The sequence below is a fragment of the Oryx dammah genome, unplaced genomic scaffold, assembly GCF_014754425.2.
Source record: "Oryx dammah isolate SB20612 unplaced genomic scaffold, SCBI_Odam_1.1 HiC_scaffold_21, whole genome shotgun sequence".
NCBI classification, from domain to species: Eukaryota; Metazoa; Chordata; class Mammalia; order Artiodactyla; family Bovidae; genus Oryx; species Oryx dammah.
Genome location: NW_024070205.1, coordinates 36,850,276 through 36,873,966, shown reverse-complemented (window position 1 = coordinate 36,873,966; position 23,691 = coordinate 36,850,276). Strand labels below are relative to the sequence as shown.

The following is a 23,691-nucleotide window of genomic DNA, read 5'->3' as shown; positions in this document are numbered from 1 at the left end:
TTGTTTAAAGGGGAAGTTTTAAAAAGTACTTTTTATCTTGCTTGGCTAACCAACAATTGGAAACAAACTCTGTTGAGTTATTTAAGGCAGTCACGGTGACCTTACCTGGCCTGAAACTGCTGAGCAGTCAGGAGTGAGCTGTGGGACCCTCCCGGGTTTGGGGCGTCCACAGACAGCCAGGCTACTTCTCTCTCCCAGGAACAGATTCCTGGGACTAAACCTGGAGCCGGGGGAGAATATCTGGGGAGACGGTTCTCTGCTGCTGGGGTGTCCTTCAGTTTGCCCCTCCTCCCACGGTCACCTCTGACCTGAACCACTGAGAAAACAGGCTGCAGAAGGGCCTGAAGGAGAATTCCCTGGAGTGTGAGGTGGAAGGGGGGAGGGGTCAGCAGTGCCTGGAAGAGCTTCCGGAGCACACTATATTTCCTTTATCTCTTCCACTGTGGAGGTTCAAGCATGAGAACAGGACCCTACATTTCTGGCCATGCTGTTGGGCCACGTGGGGCTCGAATAACATTCTAGCCTGTCCACTTTCTTCAGCAGAGCTGCCCTCAGCTGATGCCACAGGGCCTGTTGCTCTCAGAGGCTCAGGCGCAGCCCAAGTGGCAAAAGCCCAAGATCATTGCTTCCATTGCTCAGGGCGCCAGCATGAAAAGACCAGAAAGGCCTAGGAGCGTTTGGGGTGATGGGCAGGGCGGTCCCAGAGAAGCCTGGTGTGCGTGCCTCCTGCCACTAGGTGGCACTGTCTCTCAGCAGATGCCCTTGCTCTGCTCCTGGGAGCCCTTGCAGCTCTTACCTCTGCTGTACCAGTTGCCCTCGGTAGGGGGCCTGGGCCGCCCATCACCGGTCAGCGCATGGCAGTCAGTCCTAGGGTCCTGCCCACCACCTTAGACCTGCCCATGCTTCTCCTCTGGGGCTGGAGGGGTCTGGTATCAGGAGCACTGCTTGCCCTCCCCAGACCCAGGGAAGAGAGCAGGCTGGGCATTGCTCCCCCCACCCCCAGATCCCATCCTTCCCTCGGTGAACGTGTCTTAAGTACCTGCTGGGTGCAGACAGCTGCTGGAGACCCTAATGCACAGGCCTGCACCTTACGGCCTCATCGACTTGTTCCAGCAGAGGGTGCCAGTTGCCCCCACTACCCTGTACTGAAACGGGGATGGACCTGCCTGGCCTCTGCTAATCCGAGACCACCCTCAAAGTCTCTCAGTGGCTTCCTACTGCCTTGAGGATACAATTCAAAGCCCTTAGCCATGATGTGTGGGACCCCCTGCCCCTACTACCTCCCCCGCCCTCGCCCCCCCGCCCACCTACCTCTCCTGACCTCGCCCCCCTCCACCTACCTCCCCCACCTCCACCCCAGACACCAGGCCCTCATACTCCATAAACAGCCACACTGAGTGGATTTCTGCTCCCGTCTCAAGCCTTGTGCATTCATGCCTTCCTGTCCCCGCATGTGCCTCTCGACGGCCAGGAGCCCAGCGCTGATGCGCCCCCTCCCCTGCCCCCTCAGGCTGGGCCAGGCCCTCCTGTGGTCCCCACCGCACACTAGCACCTCAGCTATGCTGCTCCGCACGCTGTTACCTGGTCCAGCTCTAGACCAGCTCTGAGCTCCTGTGGCTCCCCTCTTCGCATTTGTGGGGCTTGGCCCCCCAGGCCCCCAGCATGTTCTTGGGTGAATGAATAGACTGCCCTCTGGGTCTGGAAGCTCAGAGTCTCCAGAAAGGCAGGAACGTGAAGCGCTGTCTCCTGGTCCCCATGGTGGCCGAGCAGACCCGACAGCTGAGTTTGAACCAAAGGACTGAGTTTGAACCAAAGGCAACCAGTGCTTCTCTGGGAAGATCACTTTGCTGAGAAGGCCCAGCTGTAGGCTGAGGGACAGAGAGCTGTAGCTTCCGAAAGCAGGCTCAACAGAATGCTGAGTTCGTTCCTTTCTTGTTGTCAGTGCTGTTCAATCTGTACCATATATTGATAATCTTTCCTGGCTATGAAAGAATGCATACTCATCATCGAAAGTGGTTGGGAAAGATAGAAACAGCAGAGGCGCCTAAAGGATTGACTGCAAATAGCTGAACCCATTACCTTGCATTAGTTAACCAGCAGGCTTTTTAAAGAATATGCATGAATTTCCATTACAAAGTTGTAATGGATTTCCATACAATGTAAACATTATAATATCCATTTTAGCTTCCATTTTTTTACTTAGGATAATTTTGTTGTTTAGTCACTAAGTCATGTTTGACTCTTTTGCAACCCCCTGTACTGTAGCCTGCCAGGCTTCTCTGTCCATGAAATTCTCCAGGCAAGAATACTGGATTGTGTGGCTATTTCCTTCTCCAGGGCATCTTCCTGACCCAGGGATTGAACCCATGACTCCTGCATGGCAGGCAGATTGTTTACCATCAAGCCACCTGGGAAGCCCTACGAGAATTTTACCATGTCCTTAATTTTCGAGAAAGCAATTCAGCAAGCACATGATATGCAGCCATGTGGCTGTGCTCATTTTTTGACCGATCCTTTACTGTTGGACATGTGATTCTCATCTTTGCTATTAATTATAATTAATTTCTTGAGCTCCTACTGTGTGTCAGGTTCTGTGTTAAGTAGCACATAAAGTTATCCCAGGGAATCCTCCCAACAGGGCTGTGAGGCAGGGGTGATCACAGCCCCACTTTCCTAATGGAAAAAGAGACCCTGAGACGTTGAGTGAGATGCTCAAGGCTGTAGAATCAGTTGTGTGGTTCCTGTCAGGTGGTTCTAGATGTGGCTTACAGGCCATGTGTGTTTCCAAGCATAACAGTGTTTTACCTGAGGGGCAGGTGTGATGGAGGTGGTTAGCATGGCATTTCAAGAGGGCATCAAAAAGTTGGAAGGGTTTCCTGCTGCTGTTTTCTGGTCTTTTCACCTCCAGGCCCCTTTAAACGTGCTCGCTCTAAGCTCTGGGTCTCTCCCTGACCCAGAGCTGCTTCCAGGATGAACACCTGGCCAGTGCCAGTTCCAGGCCCCCAGCTCACTTGGCAGAATCCTCCTTGTGGCCATTCACCTGCTGACCTGCCATCTTCCAGCCATGCTCCATGTGGACCCTCATCTGGCTGTCCCGGAGCTGGAGAGACCCCATCGAGACATGGCCCCTTGTGTTAAGGAAGCCCGCATCCTTTCTCTTGCCCTGGAGCTGTTCTTGCCCTCTTCTTGGCCTTGGCATGCTGGCTTCCCCAGCCTGTTCCAGCCTCTGTCTGATCACACTCTTTCTCAAAGAGACTTTCCAGGGAAGGTCCCCAGCCTGAGCCAGCTGGGCGGTCCTGGGGCACTGCTGGCTTTCCCCTGTGGAAGCCAAGGCTGCAGGCTCTGAGTCTGCTGCCAGAGAGCCTAAAATAGGTCATTTGGTCTCAGGGTTACACTGAGAGCCTTGTTAAAATAGCTGGGGTTGTGAGCAAGCCAGAGGGGAGCCAGGGCCTCAGGGGAGGGGAGGGCAGGGCAGGGCAGGGCTCACCCCACCCAGTGCATAGGTCCTCCGGGGATCAAGCAGGATCACCCCTCTACACGTCACCCCTGTTGACCCTCTTCAGCAGTGCAGCGTCACAGCCAGCGTCCTTCCTGGAATCGTCTCCTACACCCTCTGGCCTCTGCTCTTGGGCTGCCTTTGCCGCCCTGTCTGCCCTTCCAGGGTTGGCCCCGACTTCCTCCTCTGGCTCCTGAACTGCCTGCGCATCTTTGCTTCCACGGAGCCCTTGTCACATCTCATCGGGAGCTCATGGTCCAACTCTGGCCCTGAGTGGGCTCTCTCCCATCCCCATGTAGACAGAGGCTCCCTCTCTGTGCAGACCAGCTGTCCAGGTGCCAGGACCCCTCTCTGCCCACATGTGGCTCCCAGGCTTCTCCCAGGGCCTCCAGGTAATGACCAAGTCTGGATAAAATTGCAGGCAGGCCCTGGGAGAATGCCAGTCAGTGGGGTGGGAAGCTAATCTTTTTAAACTTTAATCAACACTTTCATGAGAATTACTTGTAACCTAATAATGGTAAACGTGAACTAAAAAAAATCTCATATACATTGAATTCAACTGAAAAAGTCAACCAGGAAGACTTGGTAGGAGATAACTTATATCACAGAAAAAGAAAAAGGCTTAAGAAAGGGTGAGGATCACAGTGAGCAGCAGGCTGGTAGCTCTGTTCAGCATCTGGTTCTGGCTTGTGAAGGGTTGCCTTGACCCTCCCTCCTACACTGGCGTGACATCTGCTATTGTGTGGAGCTGAAAGCAGGGACCTCCAAGCCCTGTGCACCTCTGTACCTTCCTCCTGACACCTGCTTGGGAAAGGCAGACCTCTGTCCTGGAGAAGAGCATCAAGGGGCCCTGGGGTCAGCAATGGCTCCTTCCTGCACACAGTCACCCACTGATCTGGATGCCAGGCAATGGCTCCCAGCCTCAAGTTGCCAGCGCAGCCAGGTAGATGGAAATGGGAGTAAACATGTAAAGACCTCTGGGCACAGATCCCAGGATGACTGACCCAATGGGCAGGGAACCCACCTAGAAAGCCCCAGAGAAAAGGTGCTATTTGCCTGGGTCTTGAAGAATTCACTGGTGGCTCAGATGGTAAAGAGTCTGCCTGCAATGCAGGAGACCCAGGTTTGATCCTTGAGTTGGAAAGATCCCCCGGAGAAGGAAATGGCTACCTACTGCAGTATTCTTGCCTGGAGAATTCCATGGACAGAGGAATCTGGCAAGCTACAGTCCGTGGGGTCCGAAAGAGTTGGACACAACTGAGCAACTAATGGTGAAGGATGCACAGGAGCGCATGTGGACAGACTAGGGGAGGATGGCACTGACTGAGGGAGTCCTGGAGCCTGCCCAGCCCCGGGCAGGTGTCCCCCAAGGGGTGAGTGTGGGTGGTAAGTAACTGGAAAGGCAAACGAGCTCGGAACAAAGTAAATTCTGGAGATGGGGCCATGGGGGTTACCAGGACCTGAGGGGTGGGATGGCCAGGCCAGTGGCTGTCCATCTAGGGTGAGCGCTGGGGAGAGGTCACAGGTCAGATGCTGGGGCAGAGAGGCACCCGGAAGGTCACAGCAGTGTCCTGTGAGCAAGTGGGGGTGGGGTTGGAGGTGAGGCCGTGTGGACGGGGCTCCTGGACTAAGCAGCTACAGTGGAGGGGCAGACAGGGGCCCCCCAAGTGGGCAGTGTGTGGGATGCTCCAGGAGCAGGCAGGGGTTAGGTCAGAACCCAGGTGTAAGGAGGGAGCAGATTTGGGGATTGGCCCCCAGGGAAAGCAGGCAGAGGGAGGGGAAGTGGAACCCTGTGAACACAGCACCACAGCCAGCAGGGGGCGTAGGGGAGCGCAGAAAGGAGGAGAGCAGCTGGCTCACCATCAGGGCCCCCAGGGTTCCTAATTAATGTCCGTGGTGCCTTTTCCCAAAACAGTGTCTGTGGATTCTGGCTGGAGGCAGATTGCTGAGGGCCGGGAGTACATGGCGTGAGGCCGTGGAAGCAAGACAGAAGGTTGGATGAGAAGAGACAGCAGCTCAGGGGTGGGGACCGTTTGTAGTGTTGAGTTCTCGGAATGTGGGCTACCCAGACCACTGCACCTGAATCACGCAGGGCACTTGCTAAAAATGCAGATGCCTGGACCCCACCCGAGCCCTCCTGGGTTAGAGTGTCTGCCAGGTGGGCCTGGACATCTGCATTTGAAGCAAGACCCCAGGTGGTTGTGACGCCCTCCAGAATTTGAGAATGTGCTGGGACTCTGGGTGAAGACCTGGCCCTTCCTGACCCCTGGAGGGACCCCCCTGCCCCTTCCAGATTCTGTCCCTTCACACAACTCTCTGTAGTGTAGGAGAGCTTCCATTGCAGGAACTAAGAGACTTGGTAAGGGGCACCTCACCTTGGAAAAAAGACCCTGACGCTGGAAAGATTGAAGGCAGGAGGAGAAGGGGACGACAGAGGGTGAGATGGTTGGATGGCATCACCGACTCAATGGACATGAGTTTGAGCAAGCTCTGGGAGTTGGTGATGGACAGGCAAGCCTGGCGTGCTGTAGTCCATGGGGTCACAGAGTAGGATGCAACTGAGTGACTGAACAACAATACCTTGGAAAACAACCCCCAGAGGCAGGATGTGTGTGTTGGGCTCAGTGAAGTGCAGGAGGGGTGGGTGGCCTGGGGTTCCTGGGTCTAGAGCAGAGCAGGTGTAATGGCACCTCGGGGGTATGACCCCAACAGGTGCTGTTTGGGATGTTTCATGTTGCAGGTGTTATCTGGGTCAGTCCAGTGGGTGGACAGGATACATGTGTTTTGCAGATAAGGAAACCGAGGTGGACATGCAGGGACTAGGCAGGGTTCAGACTCTGGCCCTGGTACCCCTATCCACCTGAGGAGCCCAAGTCTGGGGAGGCCTGCGTTGGCCTATCGGGAGGCCCAGTGCCTCTTCCAGGAGCCCCCTTGCATCTAAGCCCACGTGCCCTGCCTTCTGCAGCCAGGGCACCCGGTGACATGGTTGCCACCCTGGAGCCCAGAAGGCGTCACCAAGCCTGGAGCCTGCTTGGCTGCTGAGATTGTGGAGGATCTGGGGTGCTGTTCCCATGGCAGCCAGTGTCGTGCTGTCTCTGGGGAAAAGCCATACTCTGGGAACTTGCGCAGCAGAGCTGAGAGGCACAGAACCGTGGGCTCCAAGGCCACAGCTGCTCAGAGAAGCATATGACACCCAGTGGGTCTGGGTCTCTGTGGGGGGAGGCCTCAGCCCGGTGGACACCTTTGCCCTTGGAAGAGTGTCTTGGACCTGTTTTTCCACGAGGGAGCCTTGCTACCTGGCTTATCTCCCCAGAGCAGGTAGCTGAGCCGTGCTGTTTGGGGTAGCCAGGTAGTCGAGTAGCAGATGCTGATTGCCATGGATGGCAAGATAGTGACCTCAGGGGACCGAGAGGGAATGCCGCAACCCAAGTGACATGTTCAGAGAAGGGGCAAACAGCGGACGTGGGAATCACCCTGGACTCTTTGGAGCCTGTGGCTGTGTGCGTGGAGGGATGACCCAGACCTGGCAGTTGTGGTTCCCTGGACAGTTTTGAAGAACTTTTACCAGTTAACTCCCTCTGCAGAGTTAACTTTGCCCAGGTTAACCTCCAGCTGGACTTGGAAGACTCTGTGTGTGTGCCTGTGTGTGTCTGTGTGTGTCTGTGTGTCTGTGTGTGTGTATGTGTGTGACAATGGCGATTCTCCAGGCAAGAATACTGGAGTGGGTTGCCATTTCCTCCTCCAGGGAAACTCTGGGGGTTGGGGTTTTATTTCTGAGTTTTCCAGTCCCCGGTCTTTTGCCCTCATTAGGAAGAAGTCAGGAGGTCACGAGATCTCCAGCTCAGAAAGAAGTCGTCCTGGGAGGTTCCAGCCAGGGGTGAGTGTGAGGTTTCAGAGCAGCTGGGGCACAGACTTGGAGGTGCCCATGACCCTGGATCAGGGGATGTGGGTGTCCCCACCCATGGCAGATACTGGAGCTGGGCGTCACCCCTTTTCTCTGGTGACATCTGCACAGGGCTGTGTCCTGCACTGGGGGCCCTGGGGCTGGCAGTCTTGGAAGCTGGCCCAGGCTCTTGCACCTTGTGTCAGTTTCTTGGGGAGGGATTACCCTCAGGGCTCCCCACCTCCTGTGAGCACAGGCTCCTCCTCCAAGCTGGGCTTTAAGGGAGCTGCAGCTGGATGGAGGCTGGAACTGCACGGTCAGCACATCCCAGATGTCAGGAGGCTCTGTCTATTCCTTCTACCACCTGGTCTCTCTGTCTCTACAGGGTCCCTCTTGGAGAGGGTCAGGGGTGGTATCTGGAGCTGTTCTCGTGGGCGCTGGGACTAGGCCTGCTCCGGTGAGGGTCTGTGCCTCTCCTGCAGAGAGCCGGGCCGGGCTGGGGCCACGGTGGTGCTGGTGTGTGGAGCCTGTACTGGGCTTTTGATTCTGTTGGTGTGAATTCACCCTGAGCTTGCAAACAGACCAGTGACCCCATTGTCTGTCTCCCGCCCCCAGCTGGGGGCCAGCTTCCCTTTTCTAAGCTCCTGAATGTTTGTCATTTTTCTCTCCCCAGTCACTTGACTGGACTCCATTAAAGAGGCAGAGCTGAAGTGGGACATGGGACGGAAAGGCCCACTGGGTGCTCGGCTCTGGTTCAGAGAGCTACGCCCTCCCCAGCGCCTTGGCCCCGCTCTTCATAGCAGGCGAGCCATGGGACTAGGGGGGCATCTGGAAGAGCAGTGGGCCCAGGCAGGGGACAGGGTCTGGCCAGGCACCTCCCAGGTGGGCTTTCTGGACTCCACGTTCAATTGCCTCTAGGGCATCCATCCCAGGCCTGCTTCTGTGTGCTTTGTGAGTCCTGGGTCTGGCTTCCGTTCTCATGGAGGCAGATATGGGTTCATGTTCTGCCAGGAGCAGCCTCAGCGCTCAGGGTAACTGGGACAGGACCAGTTATTTCCTTTTCCTAATAGAAAACGACAGAGCATGTCGTGTCGCATGCATGGTCTTCCAAGTCTGAACCAGGTCTTCACTCTGCCTCTGATTCACCAGGTTGTTTCATCTCTCTGAGCTCCTCACCTCCAACGATTCATCCTGTGTCACTGTTTTAGAGACTGTGGTCAGGGAAAGCCTGGGGAAGTGACTATGCACCAACTGGCATGAGGTGTGAGAGCTGTGAGATGGACTTGGGAAGAGCACTGAGGCCAGGGAAGGAGCAGGTGCAAAGGCCCTGAGGCTCAGGTTCCTGTGCCTGAAGGACAGGCAGGAGCACCTGTGGCTGGAATGGGGTGAAGGTAGAGGAGGTGTATGGAAGGAGGGGAGGAGGCAGCCAGAGGCCCAGTTGCATTGGGTCTTGCAGCCACAGGGTGGAGTTTGGAGTTTCCCTTGAGAGTGATGAGAAATCGTACAATAAGCCACCTTTGGAGAGTTTTGAACAGAGGAGCGGCAGGAGCTGACTCGTGGTTTTAAGAACCTCCTTCTGACTGCTGTGTGAATGGATTGTCAGGGGCTAGAGTGGAGAGATCCAGGGAAAGAGGGTGCAGGGGGCTAGTGAGAGGGGTAGTGGTGGCCTGGACCAGGATGGCAGTCGAGGAACGGTAATGAGTTCAGGATGCATTTTAAAAGTAGAGTCAGCAGGACTGGCTGATGTTGTATGTGGAGTGTGTGTGAGAGAGAAGGAATCAGGAAGACCCCGGGGTTGGAGGTGCCATCGCCTGAGGTGGAGGAGGCTGCAGGTGCAGCAGGCTTGGGGGATGCACCATTTGACATTCCACCAGCAGTGTCTGAAGGTTCCAGTTTCTCCCGAACACTTGTTATCATCTGTCTTTTGATTCCAGCTGTCCAAGGATATGAAGCGATGTCTCCTTGTGGTTTTGTTTTGCATTTCCATAATGAATAATGATGTTGAGCATCTTTTCATGCACGTGTTGACCATTCACATATCTTTGTTGGAGAAATATCTATTTGAATTCTTTGCCCAATTTAAACATTGAGTCGTTTGACTTTTTATTATTATTGAATTGTGTTATTTATATATTCTTCATATGAATCCCTTACCAGATTTGCAAATATTTTCTGTCATTCTGTAGGTTGTCTTTACTTTTTTTTAATAGTATTTTTTGAAACATAAAAGGTTTTAACCTTGATAAAGCCAAACTTATATATATATATATTTTTTTTTCTTTTGTTAATGGTGCCTTGGGTGTCTTATCTAAGAAACCATTTCCTAACCCAAGACTATGAAGATTTACTCCTGTTTTCTTCTAAGAGTTTTTATACTTCAGCCCTTAGAATATTTAGGTCACTGCTCCATTTTGAGTTAATTTTTATGTATGGCACAAGACAAGGGTTCAGCTTCATCTTTTACATGTAAGTATATCCAATTTTCTGGAGAAAGCAATGGCACCCCACTCCAGTACTCTTGCCTGGAAAATCCCATGGACAGAGGAGCCTGGTAGGCTGCAGTCCATGGGGTCACTAAGAGTCAGACACGACTGAGTGACTTCACTTTCACTTTTCACTTTCATGCATTGGAGAAGGAGATGGCAGCCCACTCCAGTGTTCTTGCCTGGAGAATCCCAGGGATGGGGGACCCTAATGGGCTGCTGTCCATGGGGTTACACAGAGTCAGACATGACTGAAGCGACTTAGCAGCAGCAGCATATCCAATTGTCTCAGCACCATTTGTTCAGTTCTTTCAAATTGAACCCTTGGCACCTTTGTCAAAATTTAATTGACCACTAATGGAAGGGTTTATTTCTGGATTCTCAATTCTGTTCCCTTGATCTGTGCCAGTTCTACCCAAACTTGTTTACTGTAGCTTTGTAGTAAGTTTTAAAATTCAAAAGTGTGGGTCCAGCCTTGTTCTTTTTTCTCAAGATTATTTTGGCTATTCTGGATGCTTTGCATTCCCATATGAATTTTAGGAGTAGGTTGCCAGTTTCTGCAAGAAAGGCAGCTGGGGTTTGATAGAAATTGTGTTGAATTTCGTCCAGCAATGTTTTTTTTTTTATTTATTTTTGGTTGCACTGGGTCTTGGTTGCTGTGTGCAAGCTTTCTCTAGTTTTGATGAGCAGCAGCTTCTCTTGTTGGAGAGCATGGGCCCTAGGCATGCAGCCTTGAGTAGTTGCAGCACTTGGGCTCAGTAGTTGCATTTCTCAGGCTCTGGAGCTTGCTAGTTGAGGAGCATGGGCATAGTTGCTCCAAAGCATGTGGGATCTTCCCAGACCAGGGATTGAACCCATGTTCCCTGCACTGGCAGGCAGATTCTTATCCACTGTACCACCAGAGAAGTCCTTAGCAATGTTTTAGACGTTGATGTTTTGTCCTTTTTAGAGTTCAAATTTTGTACTCCATTTGTTAAATTTATTCCTAAGGATTTTTATTATTTTTGCTGCTATTGTAAATGAAATTATTTTCTTAATTTCATTTTCAGATTATTCATCCCTAGTTTATAGAAATACAAATGATTTTTGGTATACTGACCTTATATCCTGCAACTTTAACTTATTTATTAGTTCTAGTAGTCTTTCAGTGGATTCCTTAGGATTTCTTATATGTGAGATCCATATCCTCTACAAATACAGTTTTACTTCTTTCTTTCCAATTTGGATGCCTTTAATTTCTTTTTCTTGTCGAATTTCCCTGGATAGAACCTTAGACATAGTATTGAATAGAAATGGTGAGAGTGGATTTTGTCTACTTGTTCCTAATCTTGAAGGGGGAGAGCTTTCATCTTTCACCATTAAGTATGATAATAGCTGTGGGTTTTTAGTAGATGCCCTTTATCTGGTTGAAGAAGTTCCCTTTTATTCCTAGTGTGTTGGGTGTTTTTTTTATCATGAAGGGGTATTGAATTTTGTCAGATGTGTTTTCTGTGTCTGTTCGAATGATTATATAGTTTTTGTTCCTTTTTCTATTGATAGGAGTTATTACATTAAGTGATTTTGGGGTATTAAACCAACCTTGCATTCCTGGGATAAATGTCACTTGGTCAGAGTATATAATCCTTTTTATATGTTGCTTGCTAGTATTTTGTGAGTGTTCTTGCATACCATAGGTGTTATGAATATATGTGTTCATAAGAGATACTGGTCTGTAGTTCTCTTTCCTTGGGATGCCTTCATCTGGTTTTGGCTTTCTTTTATCTTTTAATGGGTCAGAGAGTGTGGAACAGGAGAGACCCATCAGCTTCTCCCCTCCTGTGCTCACTGCATCTGGTTGAAAAGGACAAATAGAAGCTCTGAGCCCACGTCCAGACAGGGTCAGCAAAAAGTACCAATGGGGTGTACCAGCCTCGTCTATAAAATGAGATGGTAAACCTAGCTGATGGCCCAGAGGCAGAGAGCTGGGTCTGCTGGCTTCTCTGTAGTATTTTCCTGTTGTGAGCCCTGCATTTCCAGGACAGACAGAGTCTCTAAGGAAAGCCCCACATTCTGGCCTCAAAGGAGAAGGAGGGCTCATGAGGGTCGACTTTGGAGATCCCTCTTGGCTCTAAAGTTCTAAGAACTTGAATCATAATAATGAACTAAGCAGCTCACTCTCCACTGGGTGCTGTTGTTAGGTCGCTTCAGTCATGTCTGACTCTGTGCGACCCCATAAATGGCAGCCCACCAGGCTCCTCCATCCATGGGATTTTCCAGGCAAGAGTACTGGAGTGGGGTGCCGTATCCTTCTTCAGTGCATGAAAGGAAAAGTGAAAGTGAAGTCACTCAGTCATGTCTGACTCTTTGAGACCCCACGGACTGCAGCCTACCAGGCTCCTCCATCCATGGGATTTTCCAGGCAAAAGTACTGAGAGTGGGTTGCCATTGCCTTCTCCACTGGGTGATCAGCCCCAATTCCTTGGAGAAGGGGAAGGGCCACATCCTCACCTTATAGCCTGCAGGGTCAGGCCCTTGTTGAGTGACGAATGCCAGGCCAACCAGTGTAAGAAAGGTCAGAGGAGGCTCTGGAAGAGCCTGCCCCACTCTGGGTCCCCAAAGGAAAGCAGATCCCTGGTGGTGAGCCCTGGAAAACAGTGAGTCCTTTAGGAACAGAACAGAGCCAGGGTGGGCAGTGGCTCTATGGGCCCCTTATGCAATGGCTCCATCAGCAGAGTGGGAGGCCCTATAAACAGGAGCCACGGGTCCCCAGCCCTCTCCGCCCCAGCCAGACCAGCTGGCGGAGCAGCCCTGGTGCAGATGTCTTGTTAGGGAGTTGCTGGAGTCCCTCAATGACCTTGAGGAGGTGACTTCTTTCTCCACCTCTCAGAATGCAGCCCAGGTACACTCATCCTGCAGCCCCTGCATCTGGGCTCCTCCAAGGAACTGATGGCCATTCCCTCTGCAGACTCACTCTTCCCTCCTGGGGTGGCCAGTGCTATTTTTGTGCCTGTAGCTCAGCACAAAGGCCCAAGGTCCCTGCAAGCAAGCCCATGGGATAGGCCAGGAAAGCAGTGAGTGGGCTGCCACTGTGCATGGGCTCTTTTGCTGACAGCTCCCTTTTCACGGTCTCCCTCCAGCCCCCTCCTGCTTAGCGAGCTGGAGAGTCGACACTCGGGAAAAGTCAGCATCTGTTAGGTAACTGGCTCAGCTGCCATGCAGGGTATGATGTAATCTTGGATCCTGTGGTTGCTAGGAAAATTCTGCCCGCAGTGATATTGCGTGGTCCGAGGAGCGAGGCGAGTACAGAATGTTCCTGAGAAGACAGGGGAAGGATTGCTAGGCTTCCCAAGCACAGGAGCCCGGAGAAGTTGGATGACCCAAGCTCCTTTCTAGAAGCTTGTTCCCCTTGGCGGGAATAGAGGTTGTGCTGGTAGCAGCAGAACATCAAGTCAGGTGGGGTTGTGCGGCAAGGTGACTCCCCTTGGCAGCGGCACCTTGGTGCTCTGGTGCTAAATTGCAGGCACTTGTCTGTCATGTGACATCCTTCTCGGAGGGGCCCTCCTTCTGTAGCACCAGGGCTGGGCACCTGCTCCGCTCCTCCCAGCAGGACAGTTAGAAAGGAGGCACCAAGAAGCTGCCTTGGGAAGTGGCAACTCCCTGCCGCGTGGAAGGAGCTGGCCCACACCATGCCCTGGGGGGCAGGCAGTGGTGGAGTCCGGCCCTCTCTCTGGTTTCCCATGCCAGCAGCTCCACCAGGCATCACTCCCCCCACCCCCTACCTCCTGCTCAGTGGCCCCACACCCCCTGTGTTGCTGTTCGGACCCTCCCCTCCCAGGGAGAATTCCTCCAGCAGAACAGAAGTATGTTTGAAAGGCCAAAGGCAACTGACTGCTGTTTAACATTCAGGGCGTGACCAAGATACCTAGGTTTAGAAAAAAGGGGAGAGACGTGGCAGGACCCAGGCACCGGAGGCAGAGCGGGACCTGTAGATGACCTCACCTGCCCCACAGCGCCTGTGCTCAGCCTTCCTCCCAGCAGGTTGCGGGAGGCAGGTCTGCATTCCAGACTCTCCCCCTCCTCCCTCCTGCCTTTTCTGGCTGCAAGTCAGAGCCTGTCTCAGGGAAAACAAGACAAAGGAAGTGGTTTCATGAGACCCTGGACCAGAATCCTCAAATCTACCATGAAAAATAGCAACAGAAAGATTATGGCCATTATCTGTCTCTGTAGGAGCCGGGCTGGCAGTGGGCCTGGCTGTGCTCCTCTGAATAGGTGATGGGGTTTGGACAAAGGAATGACTGCTAGAAATGAGGAGGGAGATCCTCCAAAGGGATGGAGACCAGAGTCTTAAGAAAGAAGAGGCGTTTCCCAAGGGCCCCTGGCTTTGGTGACCTTGGAGCAAGGGTCACCGATAGAGAGAGCCCTGCTCAGGACAGAAGCCTAGGTTCTTGTCCTGCTCTCTGCTCTTGGAGGTGTAGCCTAGAGTGAGCCTCTGAGCTTCACCCTGGCAACCTGCCACAAGAGGCCCTGCAGCTGGGTTGCTGGCGAATCCTGGCCAGGCTGTAGGGGAGGCTCAAGAAGGGCAGTGGGCTTCCCAAGAAGCACTTTGTTCTCAGAAAGCACCCCTCCTTCGAGGACTGACACCGCATGGGGGCCGCAGCCCAGCGCTAGAGGCCCATCCAGCAGCGGTTCTCTCCCCACGGTCTGCAGGTGCGGAGGACGTAGTGATGGCGTTTTCCAGGTCGGAGACAGAGGACCGGAGGCAGTAGCCGCAACCCCCGTGGAACACCCTGGAAGCTGGCCAAGGCCAGGAGATCTGTGTGGACCTCACCGCTGAGTGGCAGAGGGTCATCTCCCCTCCTCCTGGCCCCCCACCCCACCCCACACTGCCCCGCCCCACGGCCACTCAGCATCCTCGGGGGAGACACCAGTGGTGCGGTCACGATTGGCTTAAAGAGACGGACTCATGATTGGCTGCAGGAAGAAACCTTTTTATTTTTAAATCTTGACCAATGGAAACCTTTTTATTTTTATTTTCTGACTCTTATTTTAAAAAAAGGAAAAAAATTTTCGCCTCGGGTGTATGGCTTCCCAGGAAGCTCTCCGAGCTGTGGTGCTTTATTTGGGTCACTCTTTAGGAACATGAGGAGGTCCGATTGGCGGCTTAAACTGGAAAAGGATTTGATTGGCTGGCTAATGGGAACCTTTTTTTTTTTTCTTTGATTGGCTGCAGGTGTTATGCTGATCGCAACAGCTCCTCTCTTTTGAATGTCGAAAACAGGGTTTGGGACGTTGGTTGTTATATTTGACTTGAAAAAAAGAAAGAAAGAAACCAAGTGCGCTTTGCAATATTTATTACACAAAGAGCCTGCTGCTGTTTTCACGTGTTTTGTGTTTGCCTTCCAATGGTTTAGGCGTGTTTCGTTTTCCATTGGCTCACCCATGACTTCTGTCACCTATGGGCCACCCACCCGACCTGTGGTGGGTAGGCCCTCTCCAGTGGGGCTGGGGGGGAGGTCCACCTGGAGAGTGCATTTGCAGTAATGACCACACCTGGCTTCATCAGCAAGGGGACCTCCCCTCTCAGGACCCCAAGCAGGATCTATAGCTGGAAAACAGAGCCCCCAAGGTTGTCCTGAATGAGCAGCCCAGAGCCTAGAGGAGACCATTCACCAGGATGACTTCCACAAGTTGGCAACCAGCCAGCCTCCCTCGGTGAGAATGGAATTGCTCACTTGCACCGTCCGGGCCTCCCTAGCCTGCCCTCACTGAGCAGGGTACCTCTTTCCCTTCAGTCATCACTCCCTCTGTAGCCAACTTCCTAAGATCTCATCCGGGCAGGAGCTGCTCTCAGCTCTGAGACCCCAAAACGTAGCAGAGGTCTCTGCCGGGGAACCCAGAACCCACACCAAGGCCTCAGGTTGGCTTACAAGGCCCAGGAGGCCTTTGGCTCCAACCACCCCACCACCACCACCATTGCCCCCAGGCTCCTCCCTCGGTGTGTGCTGCCAGGGCAGTGGGTCCTGATCAGCCCCCAGAGGCCTCTCCTCCGAGGCTGTGCCCTTCACTTTGGAAGACTCTCTCCCCATGGCAGCTTGGATGGGACAGTGTCATTGTTTATTTATAAAGTGCCCGCTGGGACAGCCGGCTGGGCCTTCACTGAACAAGTCCCACCAGGCTGGCCCTCCACCTCGGCCGCCAGAAACACACTACAGAGCACTGAATGGTCTTTGAAGGGCTGCAGGAACCCCAGGTCTTCCCAGCTGCCCTCCTCCTCCCTTGAAGGCGGCCGTCCTGCTTCCTGCATCTCTCTCTGGAGGGGAGTGTGGGTGAGGAATTGAGAAGGATGTGGGCCTGGGGAGGGGAAGTCTCCACCCCTACCCCCCACACCTCCACCCCTGGAGGTCATAGACAGCTGAGGCCTGCTTCTTGCCCCAAGAACCCAGAGCCAGGAGAAAACACTCAGAGCCAAATTTCCCCTTCTCAGGGTGGTCATGGAGCATGGGAGCCGAACGCCTGCGTGTCCAGGGCCCAAGCCTAGGAGCCCCATGGCTATTCATGCTGGACTCTGAGCTTCCTCTGAGCCTCGCCCCAGAGGAAGACTCAAGTGTCACAACCTAGACACCCATGTCCTCCTGCACACACAGGCCCCCGGCACTGGCCAGCTGATCGTTAGCCTGGAAAGTCGATTGATTCCCAGGGGTCAAGGACTGTGGGGACCCGGACTGGGGCCCAAGAACATCTTTCAGGAGGGGCAGTGTGTGGATGCACATGTGTGTGAGTGTACACACACAGACTCACACACACACATACCCTCTCACTCCCAGCTCTGTGGCCCGCAGCTCCAGCTGACCACCTGGGGAAAGGTGAGTTTTTGTTCAGTCACCCCACCACCACCCAGGGTTGTAACATCTGTCATCAGGCATCAGTTCTGATGCTGCTGGCCACCCCCTCTCCTAGTACCTGTGGCTCCCATAAAGGTGTGTTCCTCTCCTTGTCAAGTTCACTGGCCTCCCTCTTGTAATGACAGTGGCCCTAACCTATCTCATCTCCTGAAGAAGAGAAGTAAAAATGTTGCTGTGGGTTCATATCTCTACAAATATTTCTGCTGAAGAAAACAATTAACAATAAAGATTTTTAATATTTGGGCGTGTGAGCTGATTTCCCCACGTCACATGGACTCTGCCGCTGGGGCCTATCCCCGCCAAGCGGGTGAAAGCACCGTGTTTGCCGGTTGAATTGTCTGTGGTCTTGAGTAGAGATCGGGGTTTGGAAGAATTTCCAGATCTCCCCAGCCCAGCTGACACGCCTGTAGGAGGGTGAGCCCCCTTTTTGACCTGGTGGTTCCACGTTTTTTCCTGGTTGGGCTGAGGTCACAGCCATCTTCAGATGTGAGTGCCCCACTCAACAGACACTGAGCACCCCCTCCATTCTAGACACCCCAGCATCCTGTGTAATGGCAGTATTCTTAGAAATATTCGTAACAGGGTTCGATCCTGGTCCTGGAAGATCCCACATGCCTCCGAGCAGCTGAGCCCGGGCACCAAAAACTACTGAGCCTGTGCTCTTGAGCCCCTGCTCTGCAACAGGAGAAGCCATTGCAATGGGAAGCCCGAGCACCTCAACTGGCGAGTAGCCCCTGCTTACCACAACTAGAGAAAACCTGCATGCAGCAACAAAGACCCAGTGCACACCCAAAAACAAAATAAGAAAGAATGCTTGTAGCATAAGCCCAGAGTATCTGTCCCTTCCATCAACCCAGAAACAGAAGATTTGTTGGTATGCAGCTGTATATTCAGCTTTGGAAGCTGAAATCATTTCTGCTTGAGGAATTTTTGCTTTGGAAGCATTTTCTAGGATTTTTCATTTCCACCCTTCATCGTCCCATTTTAGGTCTTTTTTTTTTTTTCTGCTTACATAGACTCACTGCTTCTGTTTCCTTTTTCAAAGAGTTTCACTGGGTGCTGAATTCTATGAGGTTTACAGAATATGGCGACTGATGGCACAGTCAACATCATTCAGTCTTAGGGTTGGAAGAGATGGAGCTTGTCGAGCAGTTCATGTAGCAGACAGCTGTGTGGGTTCCTCTGAAACATCTCTGGAAAGGGCTTGTCCGGCCTTTTCTTGAGTATCCTCTGTGAAAGTGAAAGTGCTAATTGCTCAGTAGTGTCCAACTCTGCGACCCCATGGACTGTCACCCGCCACGCTCCTCTGTCCATGGAATTCTCCAGGCAAGAATATTGGAGTGGGTTGCCATTTCCTCCTCCAGAGGATCTTCCCAACCCAGGGATCAAACCCTGGTCTCCGGCATTGCAGGCTTTCCCATCTGAGCTACCAGGGAAGCCCAGTCTAGGGCTGTGGAACTCACTGCCTCACAAGATAGCTCTTTCTGCCTCCAGGTAATTTACACTCAGCCTTGTATTGAGTTGGTCTGCCCTTCTCTGTAACTTCCGTTTCCAAGAAGGAAATTATAGTTACTGAGAGACCAAAAAAATAGATAGCTGTGTTAGCTAAAAACTACATAGAGACACATACCAAGGGGCTTTTATAGGTTAAGTTATGTACAGGACCTCCCCACCCCCAGCCGGAGTCCTGAGTGGCACTGTTGGTAATTAACCTTGGACTTAATCGGCTCTTTTAAGCTCGGCCATTGTGCAGAGGGAGGGGTTGGCTGGCCCCGGTCCCACCTGCCTGGAGTCTGCTGCTGGAGGTGGGGAGGGAGGAGTCTCCCATAACTGCTTCAACAGGTGAAGGGGAAACAGGCAGGATTGTCTCTCTTGGGGTCCCTCAGCCCCCATAGAAAGCAACCTTCTGGGTCCACCTTCCTAATTCCAGGGGACCCCAACAGCAGGATTAGGACTGCTGAGGCCAAGACAGCTTGGGGCCACCTGAGCCTGAGGGAGGCCAGGGCGGGGGGGGGGGAGAGGGGGTATAGGGTGAGGAGGGAGACAGGGCACCTTGCCTTTTGTTGACATTTCCCAGGCCTAGGGAGAGGGTGGTGGAGAATGAATGAAGCCTTCCCCCTGGCCCCACAGTGAATAGCACCTATGAGAATCCAGGCTGCTCTGGCTTTTGAACAGGCCCTTTGTGGCAGGGAAAACGATCCCTCTGTGGCACCTGGTTCAGTGGTGGCGGCTTCCAGAGCAGGGGAGATTTCTGGGCCCCAGGGGACCACCCATCCATCACCCACCTGCCCGCTCACATGGCCTCCCTCCCTCTCTGTCTGTCTCTTGCTTTCTCTCTGGCTCATGGCCACCCATTCTTTTCCTGGAGGAAGAACTAGGCCTAGACTCACCTGAGGCCATGTTTGTTTGTTGTTTTTGGCCATGCCGCACAGCATGTGGGATCTTAGTTCCCAGACCAGGAACGGAACCGCCCTCACTTCTGCAAGTGAGTCTTAACCACTTCGGAAATCTCTGAGGCCGTGTTTAGAAAACACTTCTGGGAGTTCCCTGGTGGCTTAGTGGTTAGGATTCCAGGCTTTCACTGCAGTGGCCCTGGGTTAAATCCCTGGGCAGGGAATAAAACAAAAAAAAAAAACAAAAACACTTCCAGCCAATGAAGCAGCTTTCTCTTCTAGGGCAACAACTGGTGTTTATCAGACTTGGGGAACCATGACTGCTGGTCCTGATTTAAAGAAAAGTTAAAGTGTTAGTTGCTCAGTCGTATCCCATTTTTTGGGACCCCGTGGACTATAGCCCACCAGGCTCCTCTGTCCATGGAATTCTCTAGGCAATACTAAATTGGGTTGCCATTTCCTTCTCCAGGGAATCTTCCTGAGCCAGGGATTGAACCCGGATCTCCCGGATTGCTGGCAGATTCTTTACCATCTGCAGTACCATATAGTGATTTGAAGAAAAGTTAGTGAAAGTTAAGTTGCTCAGTTATGTCCGACTCTTTGCAACCCCATGGACTGTAGCCCGCCAGGCTCCTCCATCCATGGGATTCTCCAGGCAAGAATACTGGAGTGGGTTGCCATTTCCTTCTCCAGGGATCTTCCTGACCCAGGGATCGAACCCAAGTCTCCCACATTGCAGGCAGACCCTTTAACCTCTGAGCCACCAGGGATTTAAAGAAAGTCCTCCTCAAAGGACAAGGGCAGAAAATACCCTTTGAATATGACCCAGTGCCTTGCCTAAGCTTGGAACTGGCCCTTGAGTATGGCTTCTGAGGGGTGGGGCCAGAAAGTTAGGAGCCCCACCCTGCTGGCCCTGCCTGGGCCTTCTGGACCCCCAGAGAGGGAGGAGAGTGAGCAACAGGTGGCCACCCTGTTGGCACACCTGTGGGAGCCCCACCCACTTGCACAGTCCCTAAGCCTCTGATAGTTTCCTCCTCCAGGCCTTGACCTTGGCTATGGAAGGCAGTGAAAGTGAAAGTGTTAGTTGCTCAGCCATGTCTGACTCTTTGTGACCCCATGGACTGCAACCAGCCAGGCTCCCCTGGCCATGGACTCCTCCAGGCAAGAATACTTGAGTGGGTTGCCATTCCTTCTCCAGGGGGTCTTCCTGATCCAGGGACTGAACCCAGGTCTGCACTGCAGGCAGATTCTTTATCACCTGAGTCACCGGGGAAGCCCAGTGCTGGGTTTTTGCAAATATTTTTATGCGGGTATCTCCCATGTCGCTGTCTTTTTGTCTTTTTTTTTTTAATCTCTTGCCCTTGCAGCATATGTGATTCTAGTTCCCTGACTAGGGATTGAACCCTCACCCCCTACATTGGCAGCCTGAAGTCTTAATTACTAGACTGCCGGGGAAGTTCCCAGTTGTCCCGGTCTGAATAACACAGAGACTGTGTTGTGGGCAGGTGTTACATGTGTAAGGGTGTGTAGCACTTTACATACACCATCTTCAATCACATGTGAGTTAAATATGTTATTATCCCCTTTTTACAGATGAGGAAGTAGAGAGTTACTTAGTTTGCTAAAGGTCAGTGTGGTTCGGCCAGAACTTGGACCCAGGTTGTCTGACCCCAGAGTCCAGGCTTATAGTTACTACTTCTAGCTTTGACAGGAGGGGGCAGGAGGTCATGGGGAGTAAACTCTGCAGCCTGGAACCTTTTCCCTGGGCTTCCCTGATGGCTCAGCGGGTAGAGAATCTGCCTGCAATGCAAGAGGTGCAGGTTCGATCCCTGGGTCAGGGAGATCCCCCAGAGGAGAAAATGGCAACTCACTCCAGTATGCTTGCCTGGAAAATCCCATGGACAGAGGACCCTGGTGGGCTACAGTCCAGGAGGGTCACAAAGAGTTAGACACGACTGAGTAACTGAGCGTGAGCACCTTCTCCCTGCCAGCCAGCTCTGTGAGCCCAGGGCCAGTCTGGCACTTGCCCTTGTTCTCCAAGTCTGGTTGTATATGACTTTAGTAGGTTGTCAGGTGCTTAGCCCAACTGCTGAGTCCTCCGTACAGCCTTCCTCCCCAGGAAGAAGCTGCTGTTGCAGTCATCCATCCTGACTCTTGCTCCTCACCTGTCAGGCGCTCTGGGGCCTCAGCATGCAGACCTGGCACTTCTCCAGGCTAAGCTGGTTTTTCTAGAATAAGTTCCTCTTCCACTTTGCCCTAACTCTTCCTGGTCACAGCCCCCTGCCAGCGCCTGGCAATCCCACCCTGAAGCACGCCTATGTCCAAGAGAGGGCAATGAGAGAGCTATGGGTTTGGGGACAACAGGCCGGGTTTGTGAATTCTGTACATTTGGGCAGGTCTCAGTCTGATTTTTTTCTCATCTATAAAATGGGGAAAATAATAGAAACAATTGAACCTTTGACAAATTCTGCATGAAGATGCTTTGAGGAGCTTCCCTGGTGGTTCAGTGGTTAAGAATTCACCTTGCAATGCGGGGAATGCGGATTCAATCCCTTGTCAGGGAACAAAGATCCCACAGGCCTTGGAGCAACTAAGCCCATGTACAACTACTGAACCCACATGGCACACTAGAGAGGCCATGCGACACAGCGAAAGATCCCACACGACGCAGTGAAGACCTGGAATGCCGCAACCAAGACCCCATGCAGCCGATAAAGAAACATTTTATAGAAAAGAAAAAAAAAGAAGAAAGAAGATTCTTTGAACCCAATAAAGTCCTGGACAAACATTGTTCTCTTCAGACCTCACTTTATGCTGTTTTCTCCCACAGTGTAAATCTTTATGTCTTTGGGGGCTGGGGAGACATTACGGTTCAGAGCAAGAACTCTGAAGGCCGCCTGGTGGGACTGAAGTCTGGATCTACCACTCAGCAGCTGTGTGACTTGGGGCAAATTAGCCACCATTGGAAAAATAGAGGAAACCGGAGCATCTATCCTATCAGGCTGTTGCTGAGAATTAACAAGATAATGCACATGACAAGCTTAGCCTGGTGACCCACCCATAGTGGGTGGTCAGCACATACGGGCATCATTAAGTCACCGTGATGGTGTCCTCCACCCCCACCCCTACCCCCCAGCAAGGCCTCGTCTGCCTGCAGCTCCTGGAGATCCTGGGGGTGGGGTGGGGTGGGGTAGGGGAACAAGCCTCAGGTCCAATCAGGTGCTTGTTAAACGCTGTTTTGAGAGGATGAAAGAGCTGAAAGGCTCCCTTGTTGTGGCCAAGGCTGCCTCCCGCTCCCATCTCCCCAGACCCCCACCCTAGGGCCTCTCCCTCTGCTAAGCAGCTTTGCAGACAGGCATATCAGTAACTGGAACGGAAGCCCCCAGCCTTGCGGAGCCTGCAGAGCTGAGAGGGTCTCCCAGATGGACCCTGCCATGTCTGGACAGGCAGGGAGGGGACTCTAGGAGCCTGGGAGTGGGCGGCTCCGCCAGGGCTCCAAGGACCCTCCTGCTCACTGGCTCGTGCTTCAACTCCAAATAGAATCAGAGCCAGCCAGGGAAGGGGATAAAATTAAATCCTTGATCATGATCAAGTGGTTAAAAAAAACCCATCACAGCCAGAGGCTGCTTCAAGCTGCAGCCGGCTCTGCCTGGGAGCAAACAGGAGGAGGAGGGGGATAGGGCCACTGGCTCTGAATGCCCAGCACTCTCCCCCTCCATCATCAGAGACCCCCAGCCCCACGCCTACCCCCGGGCCTGGGCCTGAGGGTTCCCCAACCAGAGCTGTGGAGTGGAACAAAGCCCCTGTCAGTCTCTGGGGGTGAGGGCCGCTGGACCCGGGAGCCGGGAGCCACACAGATCCAGGTTCAAACCCAGGCTCTGCCAGTTACCAGCTGTGTAACCCAGGAAGCCACTGGAGGTTTCCAAGCCTCTGTTTCCCCATCTGGACCATGGGATGATACCAGACCGTGGGCTGCGGTCTGGAGGCAGTGTGGACAGCAGCAGCGGCAGGACCAGAGTGGGCTGCCCTTGGGAGCAGCCTACCTGGGGGTCAGCAGGGAGTTGGCTGGAGGGAATTTCAAAAACAGTAAAACCGGCTTTTTTGGGTCTCCATGTACCAGCATTGCAAACCCTGGGGGTATGGGGCCTGCCCCCAAGCCCTGACCTCCCCTTAAGTGGCTTCTTCTGAGCAGCTCGTGGGTCTGGGTGGGTTGTGAGTCCACCCAGAGGAGCGGGGGAGACTGCAGCCCCCCACTGAGGCGATGGTCCTGCACGCTGGGCTCTGGGGTCTTCCGTGCACTTCTCCAGCCTCAAGGACACCACCTGCAGCCCAGGGACAGCCTCCTGTCCTCTGCCTGCAACCCAGCCTGCTGTGAGCTGGCCAAGGGAGAGGCAATGGCTGAGCTGCCGACACCTGGCAGCCTTTGTGGGGAGGGAGGTGTGAGGTGTACCTTGGCCAGGAGCTGAGGGAGGAAACAATGAGGCGGTAAAAATAGCCCTTTGTTTACCCAAGGCTGCACGTCCTTCTGTGTCCTCGTTCACAAGAGAAGCGCGGA

The 23,691-nt window shown here is 53.0% G+C and overlaps 1 protein-coding gene across 6 annotated transcripts in view; it reads left to right on the top strand.

Moving 5' to 3' along the window:
• Positions 1 to 15,215, top strand: part of CTNNBIP1 (catenin beta interacting protein 1) — a 47,048-nt gene extending 31,833 nt beyond the window's left edge. For 3 of the 6 annotated variants that reach the window (XM_040263375.1, XM_040263376.1, XM_040263378.1), the window contains 2 exons: positions 7,307 to 7,373; positions 14,549 to 15,215. In XM_040263375.1, coding sequence (XP_040119309.1) covers positions 7,307 to 7,373; positions 14,549 to 14,675 — 194 coding nt within the window. In that variant the 3' untranslated portion in view covers positions 14,676 to 15,215. The remainder of the gene's footprint in view (positions 1 to 7,306; positions 7,374 to 14,548) is intronic. The other 3 variants (XM_040263379.1, XM_040263380.1, XM_040263381.1) reach the window with 3 other exon arrangements.
• The last annotated feature ends 8,476 nt before the right edge of the window (positions 15,216 to 23,691 follow it).